Source organism: Leuresthes tenuis, unplaced genomic scaffold, assembly GCF_036924035.1.
Source record: "Leuresthes tenuis unplaced genomic scaffold, fLeuTen1.0.hap1 SCAF_10, whole genome shotgun sequence".
Taxonomy (NCBI): domain Eukaryota; kingdom Metazoa; phylum Chordata; class Actinopteri; order Atheriniformes; family Atherinopsidae; genus Leuresthes; species Leuresthes tenuis.
The window spans coordinates 2,951,850-2,970,569 of NW_027325364.1; the positions used below are offsets into that span (position 1 = coordinate 2,951,850).

General features: G+C 40.9%; 1 protein-coding gene across 1 annotated transcript; it reads right to left on the bottom strand.

Moving 5' to 3' along the window:
* Positions 1–11,620: 11,620 nt before the first annotated feature.
* LOC140315947 (protein rapunzel-like) lies at positions 11,621–18,609 on the bottom strand. Its single transcript, XM_072393561.1, has 3 exons — positions 18,529–18,609; positions 15,671–16,168; positions 11,621–15,598 (listed from the first exon to the last, which is right to left on the bottom strand). The coding sequence occupies exons 2-3, from the start codon at positions 16,162–16,164 to the stop codon at positions 14,905–14,907; spliced, it is 1,188 nt and encodes a 395-aa protein (XP_072249662.1). The 5' UTR covers positions 16,165–16,168; positions 18,529–18,609; the 3' UTR covers positions 11,621–14,904.
* Positions 18,610–18,720: the final 111 nt, after the last annotated feature.

Sequence of the window (18,720 nt, forward strand, 5' to 3'; positions counted from 1 at the left end):
TATGTCAGCCTGTAAAAATCAATCAACGTGTGGCTGCACCCTCCCTGATGTACTCCATTATAATAAGAAGGATTTTCCAGAGATGCGCGCTCTTGTTTGTGTCTGAATGACCTTCGGGGGTCTTTTTATACATTTTTAATGCAGTCATAATGCAGTCAGCAACACTGTATTCTCTCAGGAATGTTTGGGTTTTAAAAAGCGGTGTTGATGCTCTCTCCCCCACCCGCTCCCTCTCCAGATGTTTCCAGGTCACAGAGAACAGGGCGTCGAATGCCACATTTCACTATCCCTTCTTTCAAAGAAGTCATGGCAGTCCAGGGACAGAGGGAGAGTGCTTCCTTGGCTCTGTTTGAGTTGTAGTTTCGTGGAAAATGAAACTGACAGAACCGCTATCTGTTTTGCTTTGCTGACTGTTCACTTGTTATCTCATCCTGTAAGTTGAGCAGTGGGTATAAGGTCCGCATATAAATGACTCCACATTTCTTTTTTATAGAGTTGCTGTGCACAATTTCCTCACGATTCCCACCTTCCACAGCTGAATGTCGCCTTATTTGAGTTACACATCAAACAACCTGATCTGTATGCTCATCAGTGGCTCCGGCAGCAAAAGGCCGATAGTCCACCTCGATACAAGCCCATCCGTCACTCACGCAGATCAATACAAACTCCAGTTAGATCTGAGGAAACAGATAACGGTTCAGAGGCTGGAAGAAGGTGGTGTATCGATTGCAGGCGAAGTCCCCCGAGTCCATCTTTGCCCTTCCACAGGCGGCCCAAACCCCCTTCAAGCTCAGCCTAAATTGGAAATCTAATTACTCATTCTGGCAAACATGTTGTTTAATCATATATTTGTAGCTGTCATTCACTGAAAGCCCCCAAAACGGACCTGTCTGCTGTACTTTCAGACATATATACATTAATTCATTCACTTTACATTCCGGCTTAAAGGGGAACTCTGAATTTTCCGGTACTGTTAGCTCATAGCTGCTGTGTTGTTATTGGCGGCTATCGGGGGGCTTATAGAGGCTTTCTACACACTCATCTACTGGGATGATGTCATCGACACCCCCCTGCAGCACAGTTTATTCACTCCGTGCTCTGTGACAGTCGGCTAACTTCACACACAGTTTGCTGCTGATAGTTTTATGCAACATGGCAGGATATTTATCAGATTTTGACAACGTGAACGACGACTTTGAGTACGATGGACGTTCTTACAGGAGTGAATAAACTGTGCTGCAGCGCATTCACTCATCCCAGTAGATGAGTGTGTAGAAATCCCTCTATAAGCCCCCCGATAGCCGCCAATAACAACAACACAGCAGCTATGAGCTAACAGAGCTATAGCACACGTTCATTCATTCATTCTTCTTAAAGTATTGGTGAAATAAAGACAGATAATGCCTTATTTAGAGGCTGCATCCTCTAAGCCCCGTTCACTCCGTTATATGGATCTCCAGTTATCTAAATATCTTCTGAAGGACGCCGACTTTCACCAAACTGTTCTCGGTGAGTAGATGAACGTATTTCATGCCAGAAATAAGGTTTAAAAATACCGGAGTTCCCCTTTAACAACATGCAGTCAGAAAAGCTATGAAATGTATCGTCCCTTGGGATGGAAGCCGTACGGCACAAGTAAATTCGGGAAACTACGATTGTATTATAATAAAATCGTTTCTAATTGGCTTGAATTGGATCGTATCTTTAAAGTGCCATGAGATAACATTTGCTGTAATTTGGTGCTATATTAACAAAACTGAACTGAATTGAAACCAGTTTCATTGAACTGACTCTTTTAGAAAGTCATTAGCTATAAGCCTGAATGTTTTCTGTCACTGTAGGTGCAGCTCGCACCATGATGGACGACAGAACGTCTCCTTACTGCTGCTCTGTGTTTGATCCACCTCCTGAGAACACTCCCTCAGCCCCCTGCTCTGCTCTCACCTCAGCAGATAAAACTACAGCTTTTGGGACATATTTATGGCAAGAAGTGTTTCTAACATGATAAGATAAAGCTGACTGTGATAATAAACTGCATTTGCTAAAAGAAAAAATGATCGTTTGGTGGGGAATGGGACAGAAAACCTGTTTTAAGTCCAAAGTTTTGAGGATCATGTGGTTCAGTTAGACCCTCTGTGAGACATAACATACTAATATTTAGTTAAAAATGTTCTTAAATCTCAACCAAAGTGCTCACCCTGAACTTTGCCCACCCATTATCCACCCTGTCCACCTCCCCATGCAATACATATCAGCTGGGCAGCATTTCCATATTCAGCTTGGATATTACTGCAGATTATTGAGCTGCACTTTTCTCGACCTTTGAACGGGATCATCAGCCTCAGAATGCTTCATCCTCTTTGCCTGTGCTTGAAATCATGTTTCAGAAATATTTTGGTGAAACTAGCAGGTGAAAAAGCAGGGGGGCTGACTTTTTCCTTGGATCCTTAAATATTTAAGTCTTTACTTATGTTTGCAGATGTTCTCATAAGGATTTATGTTAGACTGGGAGGGATTGCACAACTGAAGGGAATGGCTCTGTGACGTGGTATTTCCTGGTTTTACCCGCCTTCATTTCCTCTTTCTCATGCTTTTACTCATTTACCTCCTTCTCCTTTGGGATAACAGCTCCACCTCTCCCATTATGTTCATGTTGCACAGCCAGACTCCTCTAGGGACTGTCACTGATTAACCAAAGATTTGTATCTAATAATTGTGATTTTCTTTTGTACCACTAAACACATTCATGCTTTCTGTCACCACATTAAAACCAAGCAGCAACACAACCCAACAACTTTCTGACAGAACTTCTACAAATGATTTCCTAATCATTTAAACATGTGGGAGCTCTAATAGTTGTTAGATCTTTTGGGAGATTTGTATCCTACCGACCAAGGGCGTAACCATGGTTTAGACATTGGGGGGGTCCAAGAAAAACAAAGTTGTTGAGTGCATTATCTACAATTCTTTATTTATATATGAAAAATTGGACATTTAGAACATAGTTTAGAGGACTACATTGACCATGTAAGTTCACATCTAAAGGAATAGTGTAATTTCTCCGAGACAGTGACTGCCCCCCCACTTTGTTTTGGTTAGTTGCTTACTGTTTACTGACCTTAAACACACCTACCAATTACAGTTATGCTCTTCCAGTAGTACTGAAGCAAATAGGACAGCTTCCAATGGAAAACGACCAAATACCCAAAGCATGTTTATGGAAATATTTTAATAAGGACAACTAATGATGTAACAAATTACAGACTTTTCCTTTAACAAAAAATGTGCTGAGGACTTTTAAGTCCAGGTTCATTTCTATTGTGTCAATGTCTCAAAATGTGCATTAACAATGAAAAGTCTAATAGTCAACAACGGGCGCAGCCGTTACCACGGTAACACACGGAAATAAACTGAAAATAAATAAGACATAACAAGAGACCGATCCCTTGACAGGGTTCATAAAAGGAGAACATGCATTTTACATATTTTCTGCTGAATATTGGGGGGGACAGGTTGGTATTTTCTCAATATTGGGGGGGACATGACCCCCCCAAAGAATGCATGGTTACGCCATAGCTACCGAGAACATTTGAGATGATGTAGTCGCTGAAACACAGCTAAGATTATCTGAGATTCCACAATACCAACAGGGTAAATGACCTGTAGGAAGTGAAGGAGAGAGGAATCTGTGCAGGAGGTTTGGATGAGATTTCATGGGGCCTTGAAGAGGGGGGCAGACTGAAAGGGCATCAGAGGAGAAAAGAAAGTGTTGGAAAACACGAGGGAAATGTTGAGGCACTACAGATGGCCAAGAGACGTGTGCTTTTCAGACAGATGGATTCCTCATTCAGATATATGAAAGTCTTCAACTTTTCTGCCAGAATCTGTAATATTTCTAATAACTGGGGCTATATTGTATTGATCTCATCATGTAGAGCCACTCTAACATCTTCATTTAATATATTTACCTTTACCTGATGAATTCAAGGCACCTTTTAGGCATTAAGTAAAGAAGAAGAACAGATTTGGGGTTGTAACTCAGCAGCTGCAGCAGTCGTCCTTCAGACAGAAAGTTTTCTTTCACCCTTTATAATTTCTAATTTCTTTTGTTCTGTTGTACAGCTGTAGAGTGATTTTTCTTCTGTTTGGGGTTGTAGCAGCATTCAGAGGCTGGCCTTTTATGTGCAAAACATCTCACTGGATAACTGACAGAGTTTAAGCAGTCTGTAAACCATGCTGGTGAATGTGTTTGAGCAACTAATTGCAGTCTTTTGCGATTAGTCAGTTGATGTGGAGAAGACGTTTTGCACATTTGTTGTGGTGAAAACAAACTAAAGTTACAATGTTTAACCACATGGCAAACATTTAGCCTTTAACTTGTACAGTTATGGCATTTCAAAAGGTAAACCCAGTAATTCCAACATAAAAACGACTGCAAGTAAAAGATTTCCTTTGAGATGGTATCAGCTCGTATGCTAACTGCTAACAGCTAAGCTAATCATCCCTGACAAAAGTGCACAAATGCTAAATGTGGCTAATAATTGTGTGTTCTTAGCTGATGGTAACTGAGGTAAACCCAGTAATTCCAACATAAAAACGACTGCAAGTAAAAGATTTTCTTTGAGATGGTATCAGCTCGTATGCTAACTGCTAACAGCTAAGCTAATCACCCCTGACAAAAGTGCACAAATGCTAAATGTGGCTAATAATTGTGTGTTCTTAGTTGATGGTAACTGAGGTCAACCTGGTAATTCCAACATAAAAACGACTGCAAGTAAAAGATTTTCTTTGAGATGGTATCAGCTCGTGTGCTAACTGCTAACAGCTAAGCTAATCATCTCTGACAAAAGTGCACAAAAGCTAAATGTGGCTAATAATTGTGTGTTCTTTAGCTGATGGTAACTGAGGTAAACCCAGTAATTCCAACATAAAAACGACTGCAAGTAAAAGATTTCCTTTGAGATGGTATCAGCTCGTGTGCTAACTGCTAACAGCTAAGCTAATCATCTCTGACAAAAGTGCACAAAAGCTAAATGTGGCTAATAATTGTGTGTTCTTAGCTGATGGTAACTGAAGTAAACCCAGTAATTCCAACATAAAAACGACTGCAAGTAAAAGATTTTCTTTGAGATGGTATCAGCTCGTAAGCTAACTGCTAACAGCTAAGCTAATCATCCCTGACAAAAGTGCACAAAAGCTAAATGTGGCTAATAATTGTGTGTTCTTAACTTATTTTAGTACAAACTAACTTCAGCACACATCAGTTAACACTGTATAGGATTTTTTTAAGCTGCAAAACAACCATAAAAACATCAGACATTAACTTTGCATAAAGTTTAAGGTACTGCAGATACGTGGTTTTACATCTTGGGTTGAGTTTGCTTCAAGAGGACACAAAATTGGGGTTTTGATTTAATCATCTGTATGCCATCATCTCTGCCATGAATTATTATCTAAGAGTATGTGATAAATTGCTTAAATTAAAGTTTCATTAGTCAACCAACACCCTTATTAAGTCACTAAATACAACAAATCTTAATCCTCTGCAAAGGAAAGGGCCTTTTTATTCTACAAGATTACAAAAAAAACCTCCCAAACTGAATTTTATGAACCTCAGGGGAACAACCCATTAAGATTTGGTCATTTTCTTTTGAATCGTTAAATATGTGATTGATCTTGGTGCTCTTAGTTCCCCTTTTAGTTGGTTTTATAACCAGTCAAATACAGTAGTTACATGAAACACTTAAAAAAAAACAACTCAAAAAGTCAGACACTGGGTCTGGGTTGAGACCTGCAGCCAGTGTGTCACTGAACAAATGTTTTAATGCTTTTTATTGGATTAGTCCTGTCTCTGAGCGGCGGGCTGGTCGATCTGTCCACTCGGACTGATGGGTAATAGTGTTATGCTGCAGGGTTCGGGATTGGCAGACGTTGGCGGGCAGAGCGCTCCTACCATTGATCGACTCTCCCCTCCGGGGCCTCTCTGATGCTAGCCTCCATTCAGTCTTTCATTTGTTTATGAAATATTGATATTGGCTGCTATCTTCTCTTGGAGATGAGGAGATTCAGCTCGATGGAAAGGAGAGCATTTGGGGATGCAGCAAGATGTTTTTTGTGGGGATATTATCAGTTTATTTCTAGAATTGCACCATCATGGCTTTCTGACTGTTATTTTTTTATCATTTGAAGTTTTTCTATGAATTTAAAACACAAACAATCCCAGCAGATGAAGAACTGGAGCTGCTTCCTGTCTGCTCTGCCCCCACATGTACTTTCACTTCATGCTCCTAAACGGGAGAAGCCTTTGAGATGTAAATGTACTAATAACCATTTAACAGCACCTTTTCATGTTTTTAAATCATCTTTGTGATAAAATAGTCTAAAATGGAGCACCAGACACTATTTATGTCTGGTTATCTATGGTTTTAGAACACAATTTCCTTAAGTTCTGTATGTCAATAGCGCCCTCTGTCTGCAAACCTCCTCCAATACCATTTTCTCCTTGGATTTCTCGCTTTGACTTTGAAAACCTTACTTTTCCCTTTCCTAAACCACAAAGCTGTGTATATCTGGGTGAGCGAGATGGCTGCGGTCGTATATTTGTCAGTACACAGATGCTTCAGTCTTCCCATAACGACAGTCAGGATTGACGGGTTACCGCAGCCAGAGTCTTTTATGTGGGAGAAGAGCCTCTTGGATCAATAGTTGTTTCCTAGGCAAAGCCCACACAACCACTAATGAATCCACTGGCTCACAGTGCAGATATACAGTCCACACAGGCAGCAAGCTGAGGAAATCCAAAGCTCTCCTGACTGTAAAGTAAAAAACTTCCACCACACGGGGTTTTTAAACAGATCTGAAGAGATGAGTTTTACTTAAATACAAAAACAACAAGTAAAAAGGACTTTCGTCCGACGGCAGATGCAGTTTTATTTGGTGCTTTGTGTTGTGGCATTTCAGCTTCTGCTTTCTGGGGCTGGTCTGGCGGCTTCATATTTTCTGTTTTTTCAGCGTAGGATTAAAGTCCTGACACATGAAAGCCAGTAAACATGTTAGTCACCTGTCTGGGATTTCTGATTGTGGGAGGGTTTTGTGCCAGAAAGGTATCAGGTGCGCTGTCAGGTCTGAGTATTTCCACAGTGACACCACATTTTCCATTGTTTTGCTTCTGTACTGAAGTGTTGGTGGTTTTAAAGTGAGACAGTGATGACGAAGGTGAAGAGCTTTTTGATTTGAGGCTATTTTTAGGATGTTTGCATCCATATTTAGTGTAGATTTTGCATCATTTCAACACAGTTTCTCTTGGTTTTTACATTAAAACAATGCAGTTACAGGCGAGCAGTGTCTTCAAATAAAAGGAACTGTCCAACATTTTGTAGCCTGGAAACAAATACCTGGTACATCTTTGACAATCACAGTGCTAAAGTGCTCTGAACTGGAATTTAATACCTAAAAGTGTCACCAGTTCAGACATTCTCTATGATTTCTGTGTCAGTTGTTTGATTTGTGATCCTTAGAGGTGTTTGAAAGTTTATTTTGTTTAACTAAAGCTTGGGAACAGCAAGCATTTTCCTTCTGTTTTCAGAGTTTTTGAGACTCTCAGCTCCGATCCAAGGCTCTCATTCAGACCCAGCTCTTTTACCTGAATTTAATTCAATAATACTTTATAAATCCTGAGAGGGAAGCTTTATTTTTGCAGCATAAATAACCAAATATGCTGATTATGTGAAGATATTGCAGTCAGAGATATGCCGAAGCCTGTAGTGGACTTTGCATGAGCTTAATGAACACTGAAATGAGGGATTATGAAAGGTCTTAACAAAGCAAGAGCAGGATATAGGGATGGGAATTGTTAAGAATTTAGTAATTCCGGTTCCATTATCGATATCACTTATCGATTCGGCTCCTTATTGGTTCTCTTATCTATTCTCACCCAGTTATATATAGTACAAATGGCTTTGGTTGCAGTAACACTTTCATTTAAAGTACTCACCAACATTTTTATCTATTTTCATTTGACTTTTCCCATTCGATGAAAGGGGTAGCTGCAGGTATGCGGGAGCCTGCCTCTGAGCCTGCCTCACTCTGCAGTCCTCCTCAACTAAATGTTAATATCAGATGGAAATTATTCAGACAGTATGTCGCTAACATCATTACAATCAACAGGACCTGAACAATTTACGTTACAGGGCTCTCAAGTTTTGAATGCAGGCATAAGCTAAAGCTAAAACTGCTCAGCTCAGACTCATGGGGGACTGCTTGTTTCCTGCCGTTTCCATGGCGATAGCGGCGTGCCAGAGAAATTTTTATTATAATATTTTTTTTTAGCGTGATAAATACAATGTGTGGCGGGAGTGCGTGACAAAAGACCTCCAGGACCTGGAGGTTTTACGTTACCTGGGACTTTTGAGACGAGAGTCGCCGCCATCGCTTAGCAGCGCGCCAAAGACTTTACATTCGTGCAAATAATTCCATGCTGTGTGGTCAAATCTTTCAGCATGTTGGAGGTATTTCCCCCTTTGATGTGATCACAGCTCTGCACGTGTTGCAACTGATCTTAGTATTGTCCTTTTTGTTGAAACATAACCAAACTTTCAGGCGCTTCTGCCTCGACGCCATGTTGGAAACGTTCTGAGCCAAAATCCGAAGCGCATGACGTCATCGCGCAAATGCGTCAGACGTTAGCGGAACCTATAAACACGATCGTTAGGCGGGCGGATAAACGATTCCACGGAATCAAACGAGCAGGAGCCGATTCCCATCCCTTGCAGGATATAACATAAAATCCTATGAAAAGTGTGAAATTGTGAAGAGAAAACCATTCTTGTCTCACTTTAACCTACATGCACTCCCAAGCTGTTTGGCTTAGTTTGTCAACCCATTTATCCACTGAATAATGCATGTGGTCTGGCTTAAATCCTCTCTGCCATCACTGTAATACTGTGATAGATTTTCTTATTTGTCTACAAGTTCAAATGTTGATATTAAAAGCAAGATGGGGTGAAAAAACTGTGGGGAACATGAATGGATGAGTAATCTAATGATAATATGCTAAATAGTCAGGCAAATTGAATCTATTTCTCACTCTTTACTTCCTTTTACAGACAGAGTTAGGCAGAAAATCAATTATTGGTGAAGTCTTACTTGTCAAGGAATGAATTAGAATTTTTTTCATGGATTGGATTAGTTTCCTACAGCTGGTTCAGAATGATGCAGCTCGCATGCTGATGGGGAGGAGACGACGGGAACGCTCGCCACTATTAACTGGTTTCCTCTGAGTTTCAGGCTAAAATGTAAGCTTTCATGAAATAAGCTTGGCTCTGTCATATGTGTCTGAGTTACTACACCGACAGGCTCCAGTTAGAGGGCTGAAATCAACCCGGGTCCTCCTAGATTTCCATGTTTCAGGCTCAGAACCAGGCCTGATTGAGCCTGAATTATGGAACAGTCTGCCTCTTAATATGAGAGGTGCTCAGTCACTGTCAGGTTTTAAGTCTCATTATTTACGCTGGCTTTATACACAGTTGAGGTTGACATATATTCAAACCTTTTCATCTCTTTACATTGTCTTATACAAATAATCTTGACCATGACCTTTTGATTTTTGCTTTACATCTGAAAAGTCCACATTTGGAGGTCGGAGGGGCTGGAAAACATCTCTACACACAGCTGCCATGTGGAGGAGCCAACATCAGGTCCCATACCGACAGCATTCGGTTACTGTTTCATTACAAACTACTCGGTTAAGGTTTGGTCTTCAATGGGATGTTTTTTCTTCAGTACTTGAGCAGTAAACCGCAGTCAGAGTGCGCTTAGTTTGGAGAATCAGAAGCTTTCCTGATGTATGAGCTAAAGCTAAAAGCTACTCTGCACGGGGCCACCAGACCAGTTCATTTATTATGATCCAAAACAACTCAAACCTCAAGACTTTCATAGCGACACCCCGTCACTTTGGCATAAAAAAACTGGGCTTCCAAATGAAAGTGAAATGTGAAACATTTTGGGTTTGAGTTGCTTTAGATCATGAGAATGTAGCTTCTCTGGTGGCCCCATTCTGAGTAGCTTTTAGCTGTAGCTCTCCATTTAGGAAAGCTTCTTATTCTCCAAACAGAGAGCGCTCTAACTGCTGTCTTCTGCAGGTAAGACCCTGACTATTCACAGGTATTCCACATCAAAAACGATCTGAAATGTGAAACTTTTTGGGTTTGAGTTGCTTTAGATCATGAGAATGTAGCTTCTCTGGTGGCCCCATTCTGAGTAGCTTTTAGCTGTAGCTCTTCATTTAGGAAAGCTTCTTATTCTCCAAATAGAGAGCGCTCTGACTGCTGTCTTCTGCAGGTAAGACCCTGACTATTCACAGGTATTCCACATCAAAAACGATCTGAAATGTGAAACATTTTGGGTTTGAGTTGCTTTAGATCATGAGAATGTAGCTTCTCTGGTTGCCCCATTCTGAGTAGCTTTTAGCTGTAGCTCTCCATTTAGGAAAGCTTCTTATTCTCCAAACAGAGAGCGCTCTGACCGCTGTCTTCTGCAGGTAAGACCCTTACTATTCACAGGTATTCCACATCAAAAACGATCTGAAATGTGAAACTTTTTGGGTTTGAGTTGCTTTAGATCATGAGAATGTAGCTTCTCTGGTTGCTCCATTCTGAGTAGCTTTTAGCTGTAGCTCTCCATTTAGGAAAGCTTCTTATTCTCCAAACAGAGAGCGCTCTGACTGCTGTCTTCTGCAGGTAAGACCCTGACTATTCACAGGTATTCCACATCAAAAACGATCTGAAATGTGAAACTTTTTGGGTTTGAGTTGCTTTAGATCATGAGAATGTAGCTTCTCTGGTGGCCCCATTCTGAGTAGCGTTTAGCTGTCGCTCTCCATTTAGGAAAGCTTCTTATTCTCCAAACAGAGAGCGCTCTGACTGCTGTCTTCTGCAGGTAAGACCCTGACTATTCACAGGTATTCCACATCAAAAACGATCTGAAATGTGAAACTTTTTGGGTTTGAGTTGCTTTAGATCATGAGAATGTAGCTTCTCTGGTGGCTCCATTCTGAGTAGCTTTTAGCTGTAGCTCTCCATTTAGGAAAGCTTCTTATTCTCCAAACAGAGAGCGCTCTGACTGCTGTCTTCTGCAGGTAAGACCCTGACTATTCACAGGTATTCCACATCAAAAACGATCTGAAATGTGAAACATTTTGGGTTTGAGTTGCTTTAGATCATGAGAATGTAGCTTCTCTGGTTGCCCCATTCTGAGTAGCTTTTAGCTGTAGCTCTCCATTTAGGAAAGCTTCTTATTCTCCAAACAGAGAGCGCTCTGACTGCTGTCTTCTGCAGGTAAGACCCTGACTATTCACAGGTATTCCACATCAAAAACTATCAAACATCTCTGTTGAAATTGATTTGACATTTAAAGATAAACAGCTCAAGCTACTTCATATGAATCGAACAAGTATAATTCAAAGAAAATCAGGTTCCTGTACTGAATAGAATGGGATTGACGTCAAACTTCCCACCTGACTCACAGAAAATATACTTAAAACACTTAAAAAATGTATTTTTCTTTTTAAAGCTAACAACAAAAAACCTGACAAAGAGCAAAGAGCAGATATGTTTCTCCAGCTCTCAGAAAGTGTTCACATTTCCACTGTTACAGACATGAAATCCAGCTTTTATACCATTTATTAACAATACGTCTGATCTTTTCTTCAACCAATGCATAGAAAGCAGATGTTTCCACTCAGTCCACTTCCTCCTGCACTGCGCTTTGTTTAACAGATAACGCTGGATGGATTCTGACAGGCTTGATTTACGACTGAGAGGCCAAGCAGCTAAAAACCCTGCAGATCCACTGAGATATGAGACGATGACCACCGGCTCTGCACCCACACAGAGCATTATGACGGATGCCATCCTGCTAAGCCAAGCACTTTGGTGCTCTTCTGCAGGATATTAGCTCAGCCAAAGGTTATTCATAGACTATCAAACCAGAGCTGCGGTCAGGAAATGCTGACTTATGTGTAAATATCAATTAAATTAGCTGGAGTCCCTGTTGCTGAGGGTGCACTGCCTCGTTTTAATGCGCACAGGCTCTATCAGCGCTGTGTAAATCACATTTGTACGAGCAGGACAGATATTAGATTACACGTGTTTACACTTCCATTTACTGTGTTTTGTCAGTAATTGTTATAAAGCATCACAGCCATGCCGACTGTTGTTAATGCACTGATTTTATTAAGATTTCAAATCATTAATTAGTTGCACAATACCTTTAAAGGGGGATATATTAAACATTGTAGATTATGACGTCAAAGTTCAGGTAAAAGTTACTCTGGTTTGTTTGAAATATCCAATAAAAAATGTAATTTTTTAGCATGAGCAGGGACATCAGGAACAGAAAAGCTGAATAACACGGCAGTTTTTATAATCTCTATGTTAGTAAAATCCATCCAGGCTGAACAATTCAAACCAGAGCAGCACAAATCACACTCAGTTAGAGGCACAGCGGAGTTCACAGGCTTCGGTTCGGCTCCTGAGAGGTTGGACTCTTTCAAAACACAAGGCACATTGTCGAGTCTCCGGCGCCAAACTCTCAACCTCTTGTTTTTCACGCCTGAAGAAGTAGCCTCTCCGTTTGCTGTCAGAGTTATGTAGGCCAGCCTGCTGAGCAGAGACAAAATGGGAGCACAGTGCTTTAAATGCAGCCTCAGCAAAGCCTCGTTAGAGCTGGAGGTGCAGAAGCTGAGTCTCATGTTAGGCTGCATTATCACAGAATACAGCTGAGATAAAAACCTCAACACTTCTGGGACATTTTCACCAGATTTTGTCATTTATAAATGAGTAAAAACCACATAGTGACACAATATGCAGGTTGTTGGTATTTAAACAGTCACAACTCACACTGAATTTCTTTAATTCAAAGGTGTCTGTTGAACTCTGGTCCAGTACTTCAGAGATCTGATGAGTTGTTCTCCTATTTGAAAAAGTAATGTGAAGCTAACTTTACATCTGAATATATTTCCATCCAAGTCTCACAATAAAATGTGAAAGGTGAAGGAAAGACCTGCTGATGGTCAGAAATTGTGGATTTTTTGTATTGTGAAGGATTTCAGAGGGATATTTCTTTGGTTCATGTTTAAGTTTGAAGTGTTTTATCAGTTCTAACAAGAACTTTTACAAAGTCTAAACCTTTCTAACCTAATAATGAACTAAAACAGGAGATGGATAAACTGAAAATAATGACAGAAAGTAGTCGATCACAGGAAGACAAAAGGAAGCCCGAAGCCCTTCTGAAGCAGGCTTTTCTACATGTCTTATATGCAGTTATATCTGTGTCTTTGTACGGGAAATAAAAGATAAATAAAACACTTTACAATAGCTCCTGTTACTTGACAATTTCACAAACTTCAGTGAGACTGTGGTGCATCCAGAGACAAAATGGAGAGTAAAATGGAGACTTATAGGAACCTTTACACCTTTCCAGAACTGTTATAAGTCTATGTCTGCTTTATTGTGACATGAAACTGTCACATGTGCTAAAGAAAAATTGGAAAATGACATTTTAAAGGCTAAATTGGACACATTGCAAATTGTTTTTCTCATGACATCAAACTGATAGGAATGTGTTGAAGTTGAAGTTACACCAACGACTATTATTATAAGAACTGTTTGTTTCAACATTAGACATAAAAATGCACGGGTTAGATATGATTAGGGTTAGTGTTAAAAAGCACAAGCAGAGGCTAACATAAGAATCCATATATGGAGACATTTCGACATCAATTCGCCTGAACACTGCCTTGATCTCAGAATTTCTGCTCCTTTATTCTGACTCCACTACGTTTTGGACACTTTTTGGACCAGGCTGCTGGAGAACTGCGTATCAGAGGAAAAACACTGGATCTTATAGCTGTGTTTAAATGTCATATTATGATCCATTGGTTGGAAACATTTTGAACACACCTCTCTTTACCCATTTTTTCCACTTTGACAGCATCAGTAACCATCTAATAAAGTCAAATGCAGCAGCTCAATCGTAAGTTATCTTCCATCAGAATGAGCACTTTTAATTCCTCAGTTAAACTGCTTGTATTCATACTTTTATATGGCTTTATTTAGTTTTTCTGAAGAATTTTCAAGCATTTTGACCGAGTTTATTCATATTGTTCTTGATGATTCGGCGCTTAATGCTTATAAAGTGTCTGCAGTGAATAATAAATGTTGGTATACATGGAAAGTAATATTCCCTGATGAATTTAGCATGTAAGATTCAGTATAATTAAGTTAAATACTGAGTACTAGTTTTTCTGAAGAATTTTCAAGCATTTTGACAGAGTTTATTCATATTGTTCTTGATGATTAGGCGCTTAATGCTTATAAAGTGTCTGCAGTGAATAATAAATGTTGGTATATATGGAAAGTAATATTCCCTGATGAATTTAGCATGTCAGATTCAGTATAATTAAGTTAAATACTGAGTACTAGTTTTTCTGAAGAATTTTCAAGCATTTTGACAGAGTTTATTCATATTGTTCTTGATAATTAGACGCTTAATGCTTATAAAGTGTCTGGAGTGAATAATAAATGTTGGTATATATGGAAAATAATATTCCCTGATGAATTTAGCATGTCAGATTCAGTATAATTAAGTTAAATACTGAGTACTAGTTTTTCTGAAGAATTTTCAAGCATTTTGACCGAGTTTATTCATATTGTTCTTGATGATTCGGCGCTTAATGCTTATAAAGTGTCTGCAGTGAATAATAAATGTTGGTATATATGGAAAGTAATATTCCCTGATGAATTTAGCATGTCAGATTCAGTATGATTAAGTTAAATACTGATATTCAAAGCTACATTTATACGCATATTACTGCTGCAGAATCCTAAAGAATTGAACTTATCGGCTTTACTCTGAGTGCACACAAATGGCCACATTCTTGTGCCTCTCCCAGTAGTGACAGTCTTCCGGAAAGCTCCATGCAGCTGCAGACTGCTTGTGGCGGCTGACTGCGTGAACAACAAACCCGCACAGCTGCTTCTCCAACACCTCCACCACCGCTGGGGCGTTGCCCTTCTTCCCCTGGGCCTCCATCAGCTGCTGGATGCAGTCCCGGGGCACCGGCTGGGGGTTGGTGCTGTAGGACACCACCAGGTTGATGTTGTTCACCTGAAGCACCTCGAACCAGTTCTGTCCCGCCACGTGGTGGAAATGCTCCCCAGCGCGCCAGTTCCGGTAGGTGCTGCCCAAATGGTTGATCAGTCGCACTGACCAGCTGACCCAGTCGTACTTTTTCACCAAGAAATCCAGAAGCTGCTGAGTTGTTTCTTGCAGGCTCTCCTCTTCCTTCTCTTTCAGAAGGCGTTGGGCGTCTAATTTTGCCTGCTCTGGGAAGGCAGCGACACAGGACTCTATAGTCGTCTTCATCCTGGACTCTACTTCTTCTATTTTGCTGCTCCACTCTTGGATTTTGTCCTCCTCTTCCTCTTGGCTCTGCAGGGTCAAGGCACAGTGGCCCAGCAGAGCTATCAAACCCAAGCAAAAGAGCTCCTTCATCCTCACACAGAAATCTTCCAGGAGACGACGGTTCCTCACCACATACCTACAAAACAGCCCGTTTGTAACTTAATTCTTAAACAGTGAATGATAAATATGATGTAACACACCAACTTACCTCTCCACCACCTCTAAAATCGGCTCTCCGAAGCCGTTTGTCCCCATCAGAGCATCATAGAGCACAAACAGGTTCTTCTCTCCTCCAGTTTTGGCAAAGTGCTCCAAAAAAAGCCTGGTCTTCACCTGCCTGAACTGGTGCTTTGCCTCCAGAATATCCATATACTTCCGAAACTGGTTCCTGATGTTCTCCTCCACCAAGAAGTAGTGCGAGTCCAGCTTCCCCTTCTTGATCTCGCAGTCGATGTCTTCCAGCTGGTTGGAGAGCACATCGAGCTTGTTCCTCACTGTCAGAAATTGCTCTTTGACATAAAAGACCTCTTTGCTCTGGACATTGTCTAAGGCCAGTCGTAGAACCGGAGCGGCTGCCTCACAAAGGGGAAACAGCTCCCCCACAGCGCTGGCCAACACCTCGGCCCCCCTCTCAAACATATCCATCACTGCCTCAATGGCCTCCTTCTTCTGGGCCACAACTTTTTCCAGTGAACTGGTCATTTTTCTAGAACACAGAGGGACAAAATCTCTTGTTAGATATAAAACTTCATACGTCATTAAAGGGGAACTCCGGTATTTTTAAACCTTATTTCTGGCATGAAATACGTTCATCTGCTCACTGAGAACAGTTTGGCGAAAGTTGGCGTCCTTCAGAAGATATTTAGATAACTGGAGATCCATATAACGGAGTGAACGGGGCTTAGAGGATGCAGCCTCTAAATAAGGCATTATCTGTCTTTATTTCACCAATACTTTAAGAAGAATGAATGAATGAACGTGTGCTATAGCTCTGTTAGCTCATAGCTGCTGTTATGTGGCTACTTGCAGCTAAAGGAGAGCTAACGGAGGGATTTCTACACAGGCACTCTACTGGGACCACTTCATCCACACGCCCCCCTGCAGCACAGCTCATTCACTCCGGTAAGAACGTCCATCTTACTCAAAGTCGTCGTCCACGTCGTCAAAATCTGATAAATATCCTGCCATGTTGCACAAAACTATCAGCAGCAAACTCTGTGTGAAGTTAGCCGACTGTCACAGAGCACGGAGTGAATAAACTGTGCTGCAGGGGGGCGTGTGGAGGAAGTGGGCCCAGTAGAGTGCCTGTGTAGAAATCCCTCCGTTAGCTCTCCTATAGCTGCAAGTAGCCACATAACAGCAGCTATGAGCTAACAGAGCTATAGCACACGTTCATTCATTCATTCTTCTAAAAGTATTGGTGAAATAAAGACAGATAATGCCTTATTTAGAGGCTGCATCCTCTAAGCCCCGTTCACTCCGTTATATGGATCTCCAGTTATCTAAATATCTTCTGAAGGACGCCGACTTTCACCAAACTGTTCTCGGTGAGCATATAAATGTATTTTAAGCCAGAAATAAGGTTTAAAAATACCGGAGTTCCCCTTTAACTCTATAGATAGATTTTTTGAAAGGTTCCTGATGAGCATCAGGTTGAGGAACCCAGTTCACAACCTGATCCGGTTTAAATCCTCTACATGCAACCACTTCTTATAGTTTATTAGCGTTTTATCTCCCTCATATACATCTGAAGCATTTCACAAGAAAAGCAAAGATTAATGAGTACAATCAGAATATATCAGTCACAACATTTGAACTAATCATAACGAGTTAAGTGAAGGAAACATTAACCATCTTATTACAATGCAACGCTTTGCTCAGAGACATTCATGTAGGTGTTACTTTGACAAGAAAGCCCCACCTAAACACTGCTGTGCACTTCCATATTGCAGAATCACTCTCTTATGACGGTGGCCTCCCCGAGCCGGACATCGCATCCAACCACACCTGCTCAGGAACAACTTGACAAACCCGACAAAGGGCCTGAAAATTCCCCAGATCCCAATCTGATCATCAAGGATTCACAGCCTGAACAAGCCCAGTCCATAAAGCCCCCACCCTGGAACCAAAACCTTGCACAGATAGGACACCCCAGAGTGTTTATTTTCATTCCTGTTATTCTTCCAACAATTTGAATAAAATCCCTTTGAAGGTTTTCAGTTTGGGATCATTTATTTTTATATGGCACCACAATATGTTTCAAACTCTCTTCAGTTAGTTTCCAAATAGATTTAAATCTTCTTTCCTCATAAACCCCCCCACACATTTTCATAAAACCCGACACTAAACGCAGCTCCAGAAAACCTCCAGCTCCTAACAAGTTATGCAGCATATTTCTGATATGACCAGCTTAATGTCGAACATAAAATTCTCCTCTTCTGTTAATTTTAGAGGACAGATCTGTGAGACTTTTAAAACGTGCATTCTATAAATTGTGAGATAAAGGTTGTCCGAAACGTTTGCAGGTAAAAAAAAAACTCCAAAGAATGCAGGTTATGTCGTCACATAAACAAAATGGGGGCCTGATATAGTTAGACGAAAAAAACGGCACACATGCCCTTGAGTCTGTGCATGACTCATCTCAGAGAGGAGCAGACCAAGGCCAAACCGTGTCTGAAAATCCCCTTTCATGCCTCCTTTCAGTCTGACATTGTCTGTATAAATTACCTTGCCCTCTCCGTTCAGACTTCTGTCCTCCAGATGCTGCGTCACAAACACCCGTCAAATGTTTTTTTGATGACGATAAGCAGCTCTAACTGGGTCTTGAATAATCCAAATATGTATGAGCGAATAAATTAATACATTTATGAGTGAAAAACTTGTTTTCCTGCGTCTAAACTGCACAATCTTCAACTGCCATGCGCACCCAAAACAAATGCGCAACGGAAGTCTTTTTACGCACAAATCCCCTGAGAGCATCGGACACACCTTACAGCTTTATACCCCTTTAGATGGAAGATAAAGGCATTCACCACATTCCTACAATAAGAGCGTTTTTTTCTGTACCTGAATGGAGAGTCTGTGCTGCCCCTTCACGCCCGATGAGCTCCAACAGCTGCAAACAAGTTTTTTTCCTCTTCAAGTTAAAGAAGATTCCCACGGTTCTCTCATTTGCTGTGGAGCTGAGACGGGGTCCACGGCGGGATTCAGAGATGCGCACTGGAAGTCTGCGATGGAGGGGGCGACTGAGGGTGCGAA